At 40.6% G+C, this 18144-nt stretch overlaps 2 protein-coding genes across 2 annotated transcripts in view; one reads left to right on the top strand and one right to left on the bottom strand.

Annotated features, from left to right (window-relative positions):
• LOC115556180 (BMP/retinoic acid-inducible neural-specific protein 3) overlaps positions 1-18144 on the bottom strand; it is a 55298-nt gene that overhangs the window by 14271 nt on the left and 22883 nt on the right. The window contains exons 2-3 of the mRNA XM_030373334.1: positions 14108-14573; positions 4443-4633 (exon numbers count right to left, since the gene is read on the bottom strand). Coding sequence (XP_030229194.1) covers positions 4443-4633; positions 14108-14373 — 457 coding nt within the window. The 5' untranslated portion in view covers positions 14374-14573. The remainder of the gene's footprint in view (positions 1-4442; positions 4634-14107; positions 14574-18144) is intronic.
• LOC115556181 (zinc finger MYM-type protein 3) lies at positions 16126-17703 on the top strand. The gene is made up of 2 exons (XM_030373335.1): positions 16126-17269; positions 17366-17703. The coding sequence occupies exons 1-2, from the start codon at positions 16328-16330 to the stop codon at positions 17672-17674; spliced, it is 1251 nt and encodes a 416-aa protein (XP_030229195.1). The 5' UTR covers positions 16126-16327; the 3' UTR covers positions 17675-17703.

Below are 18144 nucleotides of genomic sequence, written 5' to 3'. Positions count from 1 at the left end.
TGTCTTTGTGTCAGATGTTGAGTTTCTGACTGGGCATAAAGAGATAAAATAATGCATCGATCAATAAGGTGATCAATAACACTTTATGATTTCAGATAACGAGTTAAAAATCATGCCTCGCACAAGGTATTTTCCTTTGTTCATTTACATCGATTGGTGGTATCCTACACTTTCTGTAAAGCCCAGCCGAATGGTGATGTCGACTTTGAGATAATTTGTTTTAGTTTGTTTTGTTTTGCATAGCAAAAGGTTAACAAGATTATGGGCATAGCTAAGTCTATAAATAATTTGTTTACGTGCCCCTTGCATAGGGGGAACAATGCATCAGGCTATTTCAAGCTAACTGGTATTGTTTCTGGGGTGAACAATACATCGGACAAAATATTGAATGAGTGAAGGTGCACTTTTAATTATCATGTTTAATCATTGTGTTTACTTGTAAGAAAATTTGGTTCTCCTTATTTTCTCTTTCAATGGTTAATTTGGAGTTTTCAATTTATTTTCTAAATGACAAAAAATAAGAAAATCAAGAGAACATGTGGAGTTCAGCAATCGTGTAAGATTTGGAATGAATGATAACAGTGAATTAAATATATGTGTTAGCTTATTTTCAGCAGTTACGCTCGTAACTTAGAAGGGCATGCACAGTGCATTCAGGTTGAGGGGGCTACGCAGGTTTGTGCTGTATTTGACTGTGATGAAGCTGATTAAATGTCATAAGGCCTATATACTTATGAGAAGAATCTTTTCGTTTGCTTCCTTTCTTAAACATTTTAGGGCAGCCAAACGTACGGATTTGTGTGGGACAGTCCTGATTTATTTAACTATCAGTACCATGTCCAGCAAAAAGAGGACCATGTGACGCATTTTAACAAACAAATTCATTAAATTGTATATGATGTATTAAAATGTACGCATTGGATTGTATCTGCCTATGTATCAATTGTGATCCAATGCACCAAACGGATCGCAAGCATCCATGCACCAGTGGAACTGGCATAGGACACAGAACCCATACAGTAAATGTATCTAACCAAAGGCTAACCCATAGAAAGGTCATCTGAACCGTCAACCTTAAGCAGCGGACCGGGTTGATGTGCAGCACTGTACACAATAATAAAAGTATCAAGGAGGTCTGCATCGTCTCCTTGACTTCTGCGAGTACTTGAGCTAGCAATACGAATAAAATAACAATGATAATCATAATAATAATAATAATGATACATTTGGAGGGAGACTTTTAAAAAACGATCTCACTGGAAGAATGACGATTGGTAAAGGTGTTATTACATTTGGTGGCACAACCAACATCATTGACATTGGCAACCGCAACATCAGTAATGTACAGTCCTATGTTACTATGACCTATTACTTAAAACCCTTTTACATATATTCAAAATGTGCTGTGCGTATAGAAGTGTATCTCCCTAGAACAGAAATAAGCAGGTTAAAAACTGCAAGGCCAATGGAGCTCCGGTGCAGGTTTTACAACCATAGATTGTATAACATATTGTTGAACCAAATTTTAAATAGTCTGTATAGCAGAGATTAAACCGGCTTCACATATGTGTACATTTTTGTCAAAAATGATCGAAGGCTATTTTCACACCAAATCCAAAACAAATACACGAAAAAACGAATGCATGATGACTCCGGATTGAGTCTATTAATGAATTCGGTCAGCCTTCTTCACTGTGGGGAAAATCCAACAACAATTATTGATATCCCGCGCATGGTCATGTTTTGATCAGAGTGTGCACGGAGGGGAAGGCTATTCAAATAAGGTCTGCTGTCAGTGTGTTGCTGAGAGAGAGAGAGAGAGAGGGAATCAATGTGTTGTGCGCTGCTCTGCAATGAGAAACGATTTCACCCATTTAACAGAAATTGTCAATATATGGGAAACACTATCGATTGCGGACAGTTAGGGGTTACATGGCGTATCGATGTTCACACATTGACGTGTGAACAAATGTAATGAACCGTTACCCTGAGTTAAACTTACAGATTTCTCTGGGTTTGAAAATTGTTGGACACAATTTGGATAATCTTACCTAAGTACACTCCTCAACAGAACTCATAACAAAGGTCTAGTCCTTTTTAGATATTTTCATGCGTAAATGGTACATATCTATCCTTTAAGTAGGGATTAATGTGATCGACTGTCTTTTGTTGATCCCAATAAAATACTTCAAAATAGTCAATAGCTGTATTCTGAAAATCCATGAATGGTTCCCATCCGTCAGATATTTTAAGTGGCCCTATACGTAGAAGACTTTGCCCTAATAACTTGTTTAAATTGCAAGGAAGTTCTGCAATTATGCAGAAGTGAGATGCAACAAGGAGACAGTCTTGCCACATAGCTTGGAAGGCTAACAATAGAATCATGAATCATCTGGTTATGTCAATTTTTTAATAGGTCAGTGGGATGAACAAATATTAGGCTATTTTTCCCCAAAGCTGCAAAATCTTTTGTTACGTAGACTTCGGTATTAAACATTACCATGAAGATGCTTCTTATCCTTGAAGCAACAAATACAAGTTATTTTGTATTACTCTTTGTTATAATTATGGTTCGAAGATCAAAGTATAATTTGACCAGTTCTGTGCCATAATGAACAGTATAGTACCTAGCATTAAACATTAAACTTTGGGGTAACACATTACCATAACCGAACACAAATTAACAATTAATTAACATTTAGTAATGAAGTTATGCACAATATTATATGGCATTAGCTTTGGGGTTAAGGTGAATGTTAGTGTATGTTTGTTTTACACAAATTTCTGGTAAGAAAATAACATTTGTCACATTTTCACACCTACCTGCAGAGGATTAGATGAGAAATATTTTGATTGCGGATGACGAAACCATGAACCCCAAAAATGCCCCATTTAGTAGCAACCACCAACAATAACAGGATGTTGGCTTTCCTGCTGCTTTGAGCACCGGTTGTGCTACTTTCTTGTGCTAGTGGTTGAATAAACTTCAAACGTTTCCATGATTTACGCACAATTTTAAGCGGTAGTGTTCAGCTCAAGTTGTGTCTTTCATTCTATGTGCCGTTTACACATTTCATGAAGTTGATACATTTGTCGACACTGAAGCAATCAATTTTTAATCCGAACAGCACATTTCTGGTCAAAGCCCAAGGCGCGACAAATTCTGCATTTTTCTATACTTTCTTCAACAAAGAATGGGCGATATGCCAGACAGCCAAAGATGCCTTATTTGTGCTGGTTGCAAGCACAACTTTTCAAAAGCAGCAGTCCAAGCTAAAGCAGGCTTTGTTGAAGAGTGCTAAATGTGGGCCGAGTGGGCCTTTTTTTGGCCTTTATTTATTAATGTGTGTGTGTGTGTGTGTGTGTGTGTGTGTGTGTGTGTGTGTGTGTGTGTGTGTGTGTGTGTGTGTGTGTGTGTGTGTGTGTGTGTGTGTGTGTGTGTTTGGCTATGGATGGTAACATGTTAAAGATGTGAAGGCTTTTTCACAGATCTCTGCAATGCAATGACACATCATTTTTTGCCACAGTCCTGTGATTTGCTATTGAGTTACTTGTTTTGACTTATCTTATCGAACCGGGTTTATTTGTCGGTTTCCTGTGTGGGTAACACCTCAGACTGCAAGTTTTAATGAACTTAAATGAAAGAAAAAATATAGGATCTGCCACTCTGGGTTCTGCAACATCTACATTTGAGTGGAAAAGAATCTGGTCCCAAATGCATAATTAGCTCACAAGAAATGTTCCGAAGAGCAGGGTGCAGAGTTTGGTAGGTTTATTCCGAAGGGTACAATTAGCAAACCCAATAAGGGTTTGTACGGAGCACCCCTTGATAAAAAAATAAAGTGTAAATCTGTGCGTATGGATGAGTAAAGCGTGTGAACAGATTTTTAAAGTGTAAGCACAGATTGGTAAAGTGTGCCCTCAGAGGACCACATGGATCTTTTACTTCAGTAAATGGACCTGCCTTGGACCACGTTGACCGCTTCTTACCTCTTACTTACTTCTTTACTTTAAATACAATTAATCTAGATTTAAGGGCAGTTTTAATGATAATGAAATCAGTGCTATTCATTTAGCTTTGTGGTTTGGACCTTTCACAGCTTTGTGTGCATTATTAGTGCTTTTCACATGAAAACCAATTCAAATTTAAATCTAGATTAATCTGATGTACTGGGAAGAAGTTATCATCGTAATTCAAGGCTGGTCGATTTACTTCACAAAAGGCATGCGGATGGCAAATCCATGCTTTATCAATCTGTGCGCACACTTTACCAATCCGTTCGCAAGTTTTACCAATCTGACCGCACACTTTACTAATCTGTGCTCACGGATTTAAACATTACATTTTTTATGTTATTATGACCCTTCGGGGGAGCTTGGTAGCCTTACACATGCAACACTCAACCTTCTTAAAGTTAATCCATACAATCCTCTGTGTTTACCTCCTAGCGTTGCTGACAGCAGGAAATGGGTCCCATACTTCCTGATGAGGTTGTCCGTGATCATTTGGGTGGAGGGCCTGCGACCCAGCATCCGAATGTTCCTGACGAACTCGGGTGTCAAAGTGAGCGGAGACTCCAGGAATTCTCTCCTTTCCACTGCCAGGTTGTTCACCTTCCACCGCCCAAATTCCCTGAGAAGGTATGCAAGGGGGAAAAGGGAAATGGCACCAGTGGTTGGCATTAATGGCATGTTTTTTATTAATGTGTGCCTATAGTGAGGGGGAAGAGGAGGTGAGCGCACGGGGCCAGATGCTATGTCACACAACACGGTCGTTAGCTTAAAATTCTCAACAGCCGCAGGAAATGTGAAGGGTCACTCGGGGAGCAGACAGAGTCAGAGAGAGGTGCTTAAGTAAAGCAGGGACAGAGGGGGTGAAAAATACAGAGAAGCGTGGGACTTTGGGAGGCTGAGGAAACATCCTAGTAGCATTTAGTAAGGTACTGTACACGCTGAAAGCACCATCAGTGAGAGACATCCTTACATGGATTTAACAACCCGAAAGCCCAAGAACATGAGCGGGAAGGTACAACGCCAGCATATTCTCTGATACGTTTTTGAAACAAACCATAATCTCATCAGCAGCTTGTTTACTTAATGTTCCTCTATCTTATTTTTTCTGTAAAGTGTATCTCATACAATGTTTAAATAACTTGTCCTTCAGTGGTTATTTCGTTTTAAGTAGACGTTTTTAATTGCCGAAAACAGTTATGAGATGATAATGTTATGAGTCATGGGAACCGAACATGAATCATCTACATTGTGTGTCTCTGGGCAACCGCAAATTAAAATCCAAATGCCAAATTTATGGCATTTGTTTTTTTGAAGCTTTGTCTGCTCTAAAGGCACAGAAGATTTCTTCCTTCATATCTCCTCTTCACAGATTGTGTTCTTGTGGATTCTGTTATTGTGTAAACATTAGCAAGCTATGAGTTAAAGTGGGATGTCTGAGGTCCACACAGCTTGTCGCAGCCATGGTTTATTTCTGCACAGCGCAAAAACATTGCTATGTCCAAGTCAAATAACCACAATTCTTTGGGGAGATATACAATATACAATTATGGCTTTTGGTACATAAATCAAGGACTTCTGTATTTGCATGACACATTCCCAGCTTTTACAAAACAATTATATATGCTGTATTTTGTAATGCACAAGATTCTGTTTATCCTTTAACTGACTTCTATGATTATAATTTTACCCCAAATTTGTTAAGAAACTTTATTCAATTAAATGTAATTACAAAATTATTTTTGAATTATATTCACAGTAATAGTGTAGCATCAGCAGAATTGTGTTTGTGGTTTTCTGATATGCACAGCTTTATTTTTCTATATGGTAATAATTATAGACATACAAATATATATATATATATATATATATATATATATATATATATATATATATATATATATATATATATATATATATAGATGCAAAGCTTAAATTGAAAAGCCAGAACAAAATGTTTTTTCCTTGATTCCTTGACATATGGTACGCATTGAATAGATTAAGTAACATTTAACAACCCACCCCACCCCCACACACACACACACACACACACACACACACACACACACACACACACACACACACACACACACATTCACAATTCATTATATTGATATTTTATATCTGTCAACATACACGCATGAATGTGGTTACATTTTATCTTTCACAATAAATGTCCCTGCTTACACTGAAACTACAGCTGAAGTCAATCCTAATAAGAACAGTCTAAATAAGCTTCAGCTACTGTATATTAACATCAAATGGTAGACAAGATAATAAAAAATGCCAGACAGACCTATTACCAAAGTCCTATTCAATTATAATATAATAATACTTTGGTGATTACCAGTATATATTATAGTTCATCTAGATTGAGGAGAACATAAGCGAGATGTTGTGATGTCATGGTTGAGGCTTTAAACCTGTAGCAGAGCTCATTGAGCGAGCCTGTATCTGTTTTTTTACAGGCATCCATACACTTTTCTATTAAACATTGTCCTAGGCCGCATGTCTATCCTCACCTTGTTCTTGCTAGTGAGAGAGAGGTTGTTTGAACAGAAATGTTTTTCATATTTAACTTAGGGTGATGGAATAAGCCCCATATGCAAGATTTCCGATGATCATTTCATGTATTATTGCATCCCTGACAGGGTACCAAATTTAAGCTTTATCGTGTGCAAGTGGGAATTGCATGGTCCCTGAAAAGTAAAAAAAATATGAAACGGTAATGAAAGGTTATAACTACTACAGCTGATAACACTACTGGATCTATCAATCAGAGCTGCAGTTGATTATTCGATCGTCAGAAATGTAATCGAATCTAAGGACTCGTTACATTTGTCATGTCAGTGTGACTTTTCATCCAATAGAAACAGGAGGCATTAACTGGTCCGGGCAGTCCCAGAACAGATCCTTCTCACACTGTCATCCGATGAGCTAGACTACATCCCGAGATGGTCAGGCAAGCCTTGTGATCGGATTGCATAAGTGTGTAGGCAGCAATCTGGGCACGATGCGGGCAAACTGCAGGCTACATCATTAAACCACCACCCCATGCCTCCACTGAGCCCACAAGGATTGTCCTCCATCTCCTTGGCAAGTATGCACCGCTAGACACACTGGGACTCACACTGGTAATTGTGTCTTTAGTTACCCGGGTCACATCGTTAATTCACATGAATGTCTGTTGAATATCCAATGTCTTTCTAACTTCAAAAAAACAAAACGCCCTTCAAACTGAATAAGCTGCCATTGAGATGTGTGATTTTTTATTTGTACACCACAGCGGCGATATGCTACTACCCATTTCACTTTAAATTTAGATATCTGGATGTTCCTGCCGTACGGTCAGAACTTGAACGAACTCCGCCTACCCGGACCAGCTGCTTCTTGCATTGAATGGACCTATTTTAAATAGCCTCTCAACATCAATGCATGACTGCCCAATCTCAAGGTCTTTTGACTATATATAAACTATCGGACCATTTAAACAGCAAGAATAACATAAGTGTAACCAAGGCCTAATTTTTGAAATTGATAAATCAGTCGAGTAATTTTTCAAGTTCAAATAACAATAATTTGCAGCTTAACTTTGGAGTTAAATTCAAATATGCTTAAAAGATGAATACAAAATGAATAGATTCGTTTTTCCTTGATCCTTGTCGGATAAATATACCACAATTGCTGTTATTTAGGACATTTTACAGAATATGGGAAAATATAATAATATATAAAGAAATTGTTTGATGATTTGACAATGGCAGTAACAATTTATTGCAGCCCTACTATCTAAACACACTACTACGACTGTACGACTACAAATAACAACACTAATACCATGACCTTTGTAAATACTAATGTAATGTTCCATTTTAAATGTAAACATTTCACACATTTCACACACATCTATGCATCATTGCAAAAGCTGTTAGTGTACGTATATATTAAGAGCCCACTCTAAAACTCTTTCCTATCAGCCACGGATGACCAGGGTTATGTCCTCAACCTCCTCTGCCTCATTCCAGCGCAGGTGGACTCCACACACCACTGATGGAAAAGTGTGACTCATAGCACGGCTGCGAGTATCTGCTGGTCTGTGGAGGAAAAAGGGGTGAAGGAGTTCTCGCTCAAAGACACCTTCAACACTTTTTGTGAAGGTGGAGGGAACATTTTTTCTCAGCTAAGGCATCAAATCAGCAACACTTTTTCTTTTCATTCTGGTGCTGCCTTGTAAAGAGAAGTTAACGCGGTATCATACAAGAGGTTTTCCATGTGTGGGTGTAATGGGGAAGGGAGTGGAAAGTTCAGTTTGAACTTAATGGATATGAGGTACCCCATTGACCTTTCTGCCGACAATGTACGATTTAGACAAAGGTCCATGACAAATCTCTCGGTCAGATGTACCTGGTGTAGCTATTAATCCTCACCTTATTGCATGGCATACAAATAAATGACCTCTTCAACTGGGACACTGCACACTCTCCCAAGTCCCAACTTGCAAAGTGGAGGAGGTAGTTCAAAGACACACCACGTACAGAGAGAGGGATGGAAAAATAGGTTGTGTGTGTGTATGTGTCTGTTGCGTGTGTGCGTGTGTGTTTGTATCTGTACACAGAGCTATTAGAAAGTAGCTATAGAAAGTGTTTTCGCAGAAATCCTGTTAGTTCGTTCTTTTTTTTCGTGCGTTATCGTCGACTGTGATAAGCTGGCCCCGTCTTATCTTAAACCCCCGATAGAGCAAATGGTTTGTCCTGGAAGGAGAGAAGGAAATTAAATGGGGTTCACCACAGAGCTGATTTTAGGGAGTACGCTCCAAGTCATTAGTTTTATCAAGCCTGTTGCTCTAAGGCTACAGGTGCATCAGATTAAAAAATCTTGACTATATAGGTTATTAATTTTTAGCAAATAACATTTACCCCTTCAATGCTGTTGAAGCAACGGTCTTTATTTACTAAACTTCATTCACATTTTTGTCAGTCATGTAGAGTGGAATATTCCTCTGTCAAAAATAAATAAATCCATATTATTTGTCAATGGCGGTGTGATACTACAAAATGTTAGTAAGTTGATTAACTTATTTTGGATTTGTTACAATCTTTGCCCAATCAAAGGCGCATTGGAAAGAAACAAGATGAAAAGAGGGCGGTTAACATCATTGATCCTCGATTTTTTTGGAGGACAACGTCCATTTTTTCCCACTGGATTAGATCCATTGCGTCAATATGTTAACACAATAAGCAAAATGTAATGAACACTGCCCTAAACAATAGCCTTACTAAATGCATGGCCAGTGGAGCACCAGTGGGAACATCATTCACGTAGACTGTATAATAGGTTGAACTGACTATTTATGTGTAGGCTACATTAGTGGAAACTATCTCGGACTTCCCCCCTCCAAAGAAAAGCTTACTAAACCAGTACACTAGTCCTCGTTGAGATTGGGACCATGTATTTAATTAGATCTTTAATGTTTTTCCTGCGTCCCTTAAGAAAATCATTGATGAACTATGGATTGATTCTTTTCAGGATTTCGGCCAGAGACTCTTCCTTCCTTGCATGATTATGTTTTGATTCAGAGCTAGCACGGGGGGGATGGGCTATTCAGAGACGGGGCCTTTGTCAACATTTTTGTGAGAGAGAGAGAACGAGAGTGGGCCGAGGATGGTCTAAACAAATCAATGGGCTGCGGGCAGCTTAACAATTAAATAGGATTTACCCATTTTTAATAGGGAACGAAATACATACATTTTGCAAGGCAATATTGCTATTGTGGCGGGCTGCTGATGCCACTAGTAAGACTATCAAGGATTTATGCTTGGATACAGAGTTGATATGGCAGACTGGGATTCTACACACCACGCATATGAAGCAGTACTTCCTAATGTAAGACAATAGCAGAGCTTGACTGGTCCCCTTTAATGTTGGCATGCGACTGCCCTGCGATCAGCCAAAAGCCTGCTGTTGTTTCTGCTGGTTCCCTGCAGGGGCTGCAAGGGAGGCGTTAGGGCTGGCAATGATTCCAATGGACAGGTGGTTTGAACGGAAGGCCCACTTTGTGTTGGCCCAGTGGAAGCCATAGTCACACCATCTCTAGTGGTGGATCTCCAGAAACATGCAGGCAGAGCACAAACACACGCACATTATGTGAACGCATATGTGCAGTCACACATTGTCTTCCCTTCCAACAATTCTGTGTGTGTGTTTGTGTGTGTGTGTGTGTGTGTGTGTGTGTGTGTGTGTGTGTGTGTGTGTGTGTGTGTGTGTGTGTGTGTGTGTGTGTGTGTGTGTGTGTGTGTGTGTGTGTGTGTGTGCGCGTGTGTGAGCGCGTGTGTGCGGGTGCCCCGTTGGACAAATGCACGAAGGTGAACAGGGGCACGCGTGTTGTCACACTGAGGAGGACGAACACGCACATAAACACACACACAGACATACAAACACACACAAACATACATATGCAAACACACAGCATTGTTTGATTTTTTCATAGCACTTGATTCAAAAAATCTTTCAAACTCAATCAGTGAGAGGAGGGAAGAAATTGAAGGGAGAGGAATGGAGAAGGTGCAAATTCATTACAGCATTCATTTTCTCGGGAATGCCTGACGCTACTTTAACCAGAAGCACCACTACTGGTAATTCATCTTCTCCTGTCATCAAGCCTTTATTAGGATTTAGCAGAGATCCAGCATGCTCAGGAGGACAACCGGTCCGGAGCGAAAATAATATTGTCACTTTCAATCAACGCTCTACTGGTTTAGCCGCAGAAATTATGGGGCCTTTTTATTGAGGAATGGGCCGTCAAAAAAATTCCGCTCAAACAAACAGCAGCATGAAGAATATCCGAAGCTGCTAGCACCAAACCTTTTGCGATCGACTACAGCAATTGATTTGACCCACATATAGAGATGTTAAGCCTGATTTGGTCTGCTTATACTGGTGCATTGTGTATTATTATATATATTATGTCATGGTCTGCTTGAGGGCCAAGGCTTCAGAAAATTCAAATATATTTTTCTAATTAGTCAACCCAGAGGTATGGCTATTATTAATGTCAGTTGCAGTGCAGTTCTTGCACGGCAGTAATGGCACTCCTGACTCTGTAATTGCCTGCTTCGGTATGTATTCTAATGCCATTTGCAATTCTTCATTGAAATATGTCAGGAATGATATGGAGTGTTAGGGAGATATGGTTTGCCAGCAAATGTGGCGATTCTAAAGGGAATTAAAACGACTTTGGTTACAAATCTCGAAATGGTGTTAATAAGGTGTGAACCATTGATTTTAACTATTCTTTCAGTAAAGAAAGGGATGTGAGAACACTGTAGTGACATTGATTGTGTATTGTGTGCACGTGTGTGTGTGTGTGTGTGTGTGTGTGTGTGTGTGTGTGTGTGTGTGTGTGTGTGTGTGTGTGTGTGTGTGTGTGTGTGTGTGTGTGTGTGTGTGTGTGTGAGAGAGCGTGTGCCTCCATGAGAAGGGTGGAGACATGGCATTGGATCGGAGAGTGACATTTGAAGGCCTATGATGAATGAACTGCATTACAATGCAAAAGTGCAGAATGTAGCCCTTTTCACCAGATTAATGCGTTTGACTTACGTTTGTGGCATGTGAACTGGATTGGGCCGGAATTCAATTGGATTTCAATTTGGGAAGATTTAAATGTTTACTTTTTTTCACAATTTCTTTTTTTTTAATACCATCACAATTAATCAATGCTGTGTTGTGGTAATCTAAGGAGCCTCAAACACAACCGTGCAGCTGACGGAAGCCTCTCACGGGAGTCTGTGATAATGCAGAGTAATAAGTATTAAGAGCTCACTAATCACTTGGCCACATGATAAGACTATTAATCTTGCTGCCGCCCATGCCGCTCGGTTCCAGAGGGCCACTGCCTTTCCTGGAACCGAAAAAAAAAATAAAGGAAGAAGAAAAAAAACCTAATTAAACATCCTGAATGAAGCGGCCAATTTCCAAGGGCCATAAAGCATCCCTGCAGTGATCCATAGGTGTCTGAGACCTCCCGTCCACCCGTCCATTCACTTTGTATATTTTACAGTGGCCTGAATCTTGTTCCCTCCAAACGACAATAGGCATGAGTTACGATGCCATCAGTGTTAATTGCTCCCAAGCCTGATGCCTCAGTCAGACCGCATTGTCATCTTGACGAGTCATCATTTCTCCCTTTCAACCAATCAGCGTATTTCACCTGATCACCTGAAACAATCAGCATTCCATCCCCTAAGGACTGGGTGTGGAGAAAGGAATGAAAAACTTGAAGGCAGTTAAAGTTATAATATACAGCTCCCCAGGAGAAATGTTCCTCCCTGTAATAAATCACAGGACATTAATCACACCTGTCCCGCCATGTGCCAGTTGTCATGTGATTACTGACTGCCAACAACATTTGAGCCTGACAACACCAAGCCAAAGAATGGTTACTGTAATATTGAAAATCAGAATCAAAGCTATGACAATGGCGCGTTATTAATGGTCTCAGACAAGCATATACCTTTTTCAAGTTCTAGTTTATGTTCACTGCTAATGGAATGCATGTTTAATTTATGATATGAGACTATGAAATAATTGATATTATATATATATATTTATATTATATATGTATATTATTCAATCTTATAATACTATGGATCAAATATAATTTCAGAGAAAACGCTTTTTGTGTCCCGATCAATATTACACTCCAATTCATCCGTAGCTCTTCATTTTCTCCCTGAAAAAGGACATTCCATCTATCTGACAATGCAGGTAATTGGACCCTGACGGATAAAAATAGTTCAGTTGCAGCCTACTTCATCTCAATTAATTAATTCACCTTGCCTGATTGAAATGGAGTGCAATTTCTCTCCCTCGCATACAATTTCCATCGGCTATAATCTATAATACAGAGACTGACAATGACAAAAAAAAATTGAATTTCTGGCTAAATGCATCTCTAAGTCTCATCAATACGTTCAAAATCCTTCAGCAGTCTATTGACACTAATTTCAGGCTGGCACAGACGCAATCTTTTTATGTTTTCCTTTTTTATGTGTCACACTGTGTGGTTTGACAAGATGAACATCTCGGAATGAACCTGGGATAGTTGTTAAATGGACAACGTTACACTGGGATTGTCTAATCTGGTGGAGGTGGCAACAGGGTGTGTGTTGCCACATTCACCTTGATGGATGAGCGACATTCACTTCTTTCTATAAAAGTAAAAAACAAAGGATTTAAATAATAAGTAAACCCCTCGTATCATATCGAATTCAACACAAAAACCCTAAAAACATATTTTGGAAAAGCAATTTTAAGTAGGGTATGAAGGGGGTTTGGGGTTATCCCCATGGTTACGGTCCAGTCCGACTTTCCATTGTTTATATTCAGCAACTCTGTGTTGCTGAGTGAGCGATATAATGACCAATTTATATGAAATGCACGACACATTGCGTTACACTAAAAGTCTTCGGGAACCTTAGCCATGCCATCCACGCAGGCATTAATATTAACCACTCCTCAGATCGAAACACACGCTGTGGCTGTGTCACTTCGACATCAGGACCAAGTGACCCCAGGTATACTAACATCGTCATGAAAGAAATCAAAACCTTGATTTGAATCAGAGCAAAACATTCAAAATCTGCTTGGTGAAGAACAGCTACAGCATTATATACAATAGATATCATCATTATTATTTTTGAACGGGGACGAAAGAGAAAGAAATTCTGGGTTTAAGATCATATAAGAGTAAGACATACTCACACGTTTAACACCAACCAAAAATTCCCTTAGGCATGGAACTCCCATCTATCTATCTAGTGAATTCAATTTTAAAATGCTCATATATGCTTGATATATGCATACGCTTGAAACACAGCAAGTCAATGTTTCTTCTCTTCTACTCTCATCTGATCCCGGACCGAGAGATTGAAAAAATCAATCAATAACCAGATGAGTCTGGTAGCTTTCTGTACCTTTGAAAACAAAAAGCCCTTGCAGACTTGAAGCTGCTTCGTCTGATCTCCACAGTTACAACACTCCGCATCCACCAGCCCATGCACATATCCTAAAGTTAAACTGCCACTCTGCGCCCACTCACCTGTAGATCTTATATCTGGTAGAGAAGCCCTGCCGGTTCTTCTCCACAAAGTCCATGTAATCCGGCGAGTGGTGGAAGGGGCCTTTGTCCGACAGCAGCCAATCCAACGGGCCCCCAGCATTGTCGCGAGGGAGGCTGAGAGCCGCTGCACCTGCGGCTGCTGCCCCGGTTGACCCAGACGCCATTGCAGATGTTGCTGATGTGACCGCCGACCACACACACATCCAGCAGTGGAGGCTCAGGTTGGGTCTGCCCCATTGAGCCATCAGAGACGGAGGGGTAGGTGGTGGTGGAGGTGGGGTAAAGGGGTTCGGGGGTGAGATGGGCCGGGAAGATCAGGGAGTGTAGTGGAGGGGGGTCGGGGATGGGGACCGGGGGTGTTCACAAGATTAAGCCCAGTGTTGACAGCTTGCTCCTCCGCTGGGACCCCCGGAGGATCTTCATAACCTTGACGGCCGCAAAGCACCTAAAAGTGAAGGAACGAAGGAAAGCGGCATTGGATTTGTATTCCGAAAAACAAAACCAACAACGAAAACAATGCATTTGGTGAAACACAACCACTGTGGGTACAAAAAGCAACTTCTCCTTCGAATGTTGCAAATCGGCCAAGCGTTGCAGACACAGAACAATATCTTACGAGTGCCTCAGCTTTGTTCTTTGGCATTCCTGACACTCGCAGAGCCCTCTCATGGTCTAACTAACAAACACAAACACTAGCGGTTTACATTCACAGCCTGCCCCGCAGGACCAGAGTGAGGACAGCTTCTCCCAAAGATCTAAACACCAAAGCGATGGCTCTCGTCCAGAATAACCCCTCTTTTTCTCCTGACCTATTTAGCCGTGTCTTGCTGTGTACGGGCGTGCTGTGGATGCTGGTCAATCTCCTCAGCTTGACGGTGCTGAATACGCACATTATTAACTTGAGTTCAACCGACGTCACTTCTATCTTCTATGAAAACTCCAATGTTGTGTTAGAGTGGCTATATCAGATTAAAAAACAACATACAATGGTTAAATTTCGATTTTCAATAGGCTATGACTTTTTCTTTGTTATACATTTATGCACATTTATCTGGCTAGCTGCTGCCTTGGCTCACAAACCCATGCACACACATACACACTTGCAAAGAAAAGGAAATGCAGTCTCACACAATTGAGTTTACATTATAGGAGTATATCAATTATACAAAGGAAAACATGCACATTGAAAGACACACACACACACACACACACACACACACACACACACACACACACACACACACACACACATACACACACTAGTTAGCCATCATACAAACGCAGAACAAGGAAAACATCGGAGCATTGTAGCTAGTGGCTTATGGTATCCCTTCATCTTCTTTAATTAGATCTATGCTGGTCTGAGCAACTTCCAGAATGATTACACTCATTATGCAGCAAAACAGAGTTATGCAGCCATAACAGGGCCATTACAACTTCCTCTCTCATAATAAATCGTTTAAAAAAAAAAAAACAGAAATAATAAAACAAACAATGGCAATAGGACAATAAGAGGTCAACATGTCTGCTCTGCAAGTGGCTGCTTCAGGGCATTGGTTTACATTCATAGTCCGGTACCTTCATAGTTTGCAAAGGATAGTCCATATCACACCTGCTACTAAAATAGCTTTCAACAAAGCACTTTTTAATCATCTACAAATGTACATTCGTTTTTTTAATGATTTGTTAATCGTTAACTAAAGGCTTACAAATTAATGCATTGTAAGTGATTACTTCTTAAACCAAAGGCTTATAAAGCACTTATGTGTCAAACCTTGTGTGACACATGAAATGAGAGGTTTAGTGAAATACACAACTTGCAGACCAAGGTGAAGTACTGTTGGGGAGGGAGCCAGATGGGGTAAGCAAATTGGGCTGAATTGTTGTATAGTGTAGTCGAACATGCAGAGAGAGGGAAGCTGTGGGGAGGAGACCAAAAGATCGATGTGTGGGTGTGTGCATGGGAGTATGTATGCTTATATATATATTTATACCACGGTCTGCGGGAATACTCGATTCTGATTGGCTGCTGGGTGTGCATTAACTCCTGATATACGGACACCTGGACAAGTAGTTCCGTCAAATTGTCTGTTTACCGTTCTCAATTAATGCGCTATCGTCTATAAAATTAGTAACCATAACAACGGGACCGCAGTCAAAGCCGTTTACAATTTATTACAACACCGCAACAAAATAACAATGAGTGATTTCAACATTTCTTTTAATTTATTTGGAGTATATGACAACTTCGATGACTGGGATGCAGCAGAAGAAAAAGAAATGGAAAAGAGGAAAAGAAAGCAACGGCACAAGGAGTTAACACCGGGAGAATTAAATCAAATAGAAGATGACAAAGATGAGATCAACACCAAAAAAACAACAAAATGGGCAGTTAATATACTGAGAGACTTTCTTGAACAAAAACGAATGGACCCCAACTTGGTAAACTACACCGCTGATGCTCTTAATGAGACTCTGCGGGAGTTTTATGCCGCTGTCCAGTCCACCAAGACAGGAGGGGAGTACAGCATAGCCAGCCTAAGGAGTCTGAGAGCCGGTATTAAACGTTATATAGTTGGCTTCAATATTATAACTGACACCAGATTCAGGACCAGCAATGCCGTGTTTACATCCGTAATTAAACGGTACAGGAAAAGTGGTAAAGATACCAGCCTCCACCATCCCCGTATCTCCGAGTCGGACCTCAAACGTATTAGATCTTCAACTGCACTGTCTCCTGATTCGCCCGTCGGCCTGGTCAGAAAAGTGTGGTTCGACATCCAAATATGTTTGGCTCGGCGTGGCAGGGAGGGAACCCGGGAGCTATCCATGTCATCTTTCATCCTACAGAGAGACGAGGATGGGGTGGAATATGTCAGCCTGGCGCACAATCCCCAAAGCAAGAATCACAAAGACCCGAATGAACTTGAAAAGGAAAACCTACGAGGGTTTATGTTTGCCAGGCCTGATGATCCGCTTTGTCCGGTGGAAAGTTTCAAGAAATATATTGCGAAATGTCCATCAGATGCCAAATCGTTCTACCTCCACCCAAAGCGCACCCTGTCCTCCGGCGTGTGGTACACCCGGGAGCCGATGGGTGTCCACTACCTCGGGAACATGTTAAAAAGAATCAGCGAAGAGGTGATTATGGCTATAATTTTGTATCAGTCCATAGCTACTAAATAGTTTCCCTCCATCCCCATAATATAATAAATATCCTGTCATTCTACATTTCAGGTGGGTCTTTCGCAGATCTACACAAACCACAGCCTCCGAAGCACCGCTGTAGGTCGGCTCTCAGACGCCGGCCTGGAGAGTCGTCAAATAATGTCGGTGACAGGCCATCGATGCGAGAGCAGCCTTCGTGCTTACTGGGCTCCGTCAGTGCAGGAGAGACGAGAATGGAGCCACGTCTTGTCATCAAGTGTCCCGAGAAACAGTGCCCCTGCTGTCCAACACCCTCCTTCACAGGCCGCTATGCCGGACTTGCCTGTAACGCTGTCAAATTGCACCATAAATGGAAACGTCGAATTTAATTTTAAATAAAACAGCTGAACAGGCTAATTAATTGTCAATAGGGCTTGGGTGTCATGAAGTAATTACTTTGCGTGACCGCCATGTTGATGGCCTCCTTTACCGCTACCTGCCGCTGGAACTTCATATGGATCCAAATTATTAATAATGCTGATTTTGTCATTATTATCACCATACCGGTCCCTGGCATCTCTATTTAATGTGTCCCGGTAAATTCCAGATCCTTTTCGGGATTTTAACATATTTTTTCTAGCTATTCTTTCTCAACTCTACTGCTACTTCTCTTCGTTCAACAACGTTATGTCAGAGTTATGTTAACCACGTTTTCGTAGCCATCAACATGGCCGCCACGTCCCACAATGCAACGCGGATCCCACGCCCTATTAATTGTTTGCATGTTTCTTTTAAATAAAAACTACCTATGGTACCTATGCCTACATCCAGTCGGCATGAAAAATGGCATGAATTATGTTTGCAAGCCT

This window comes from Gadus morhua, chromosome 12 (assembly GCF_902167405.1).
Source record: "Gadus morhua chromosome 12, gadMor3.0, whole genome shotgun sequence".
NCBI lineage: Eukaryota > Metazoa > Chordata > Actinopteri > Gadiformes > Gadidae > Gadus > Gadus morhua.
The sequence above is the reverse complement of the archived record's forward strand: the minus strand, read 5'-3'. Positions and strand labels throughout refer to the sequence as shown.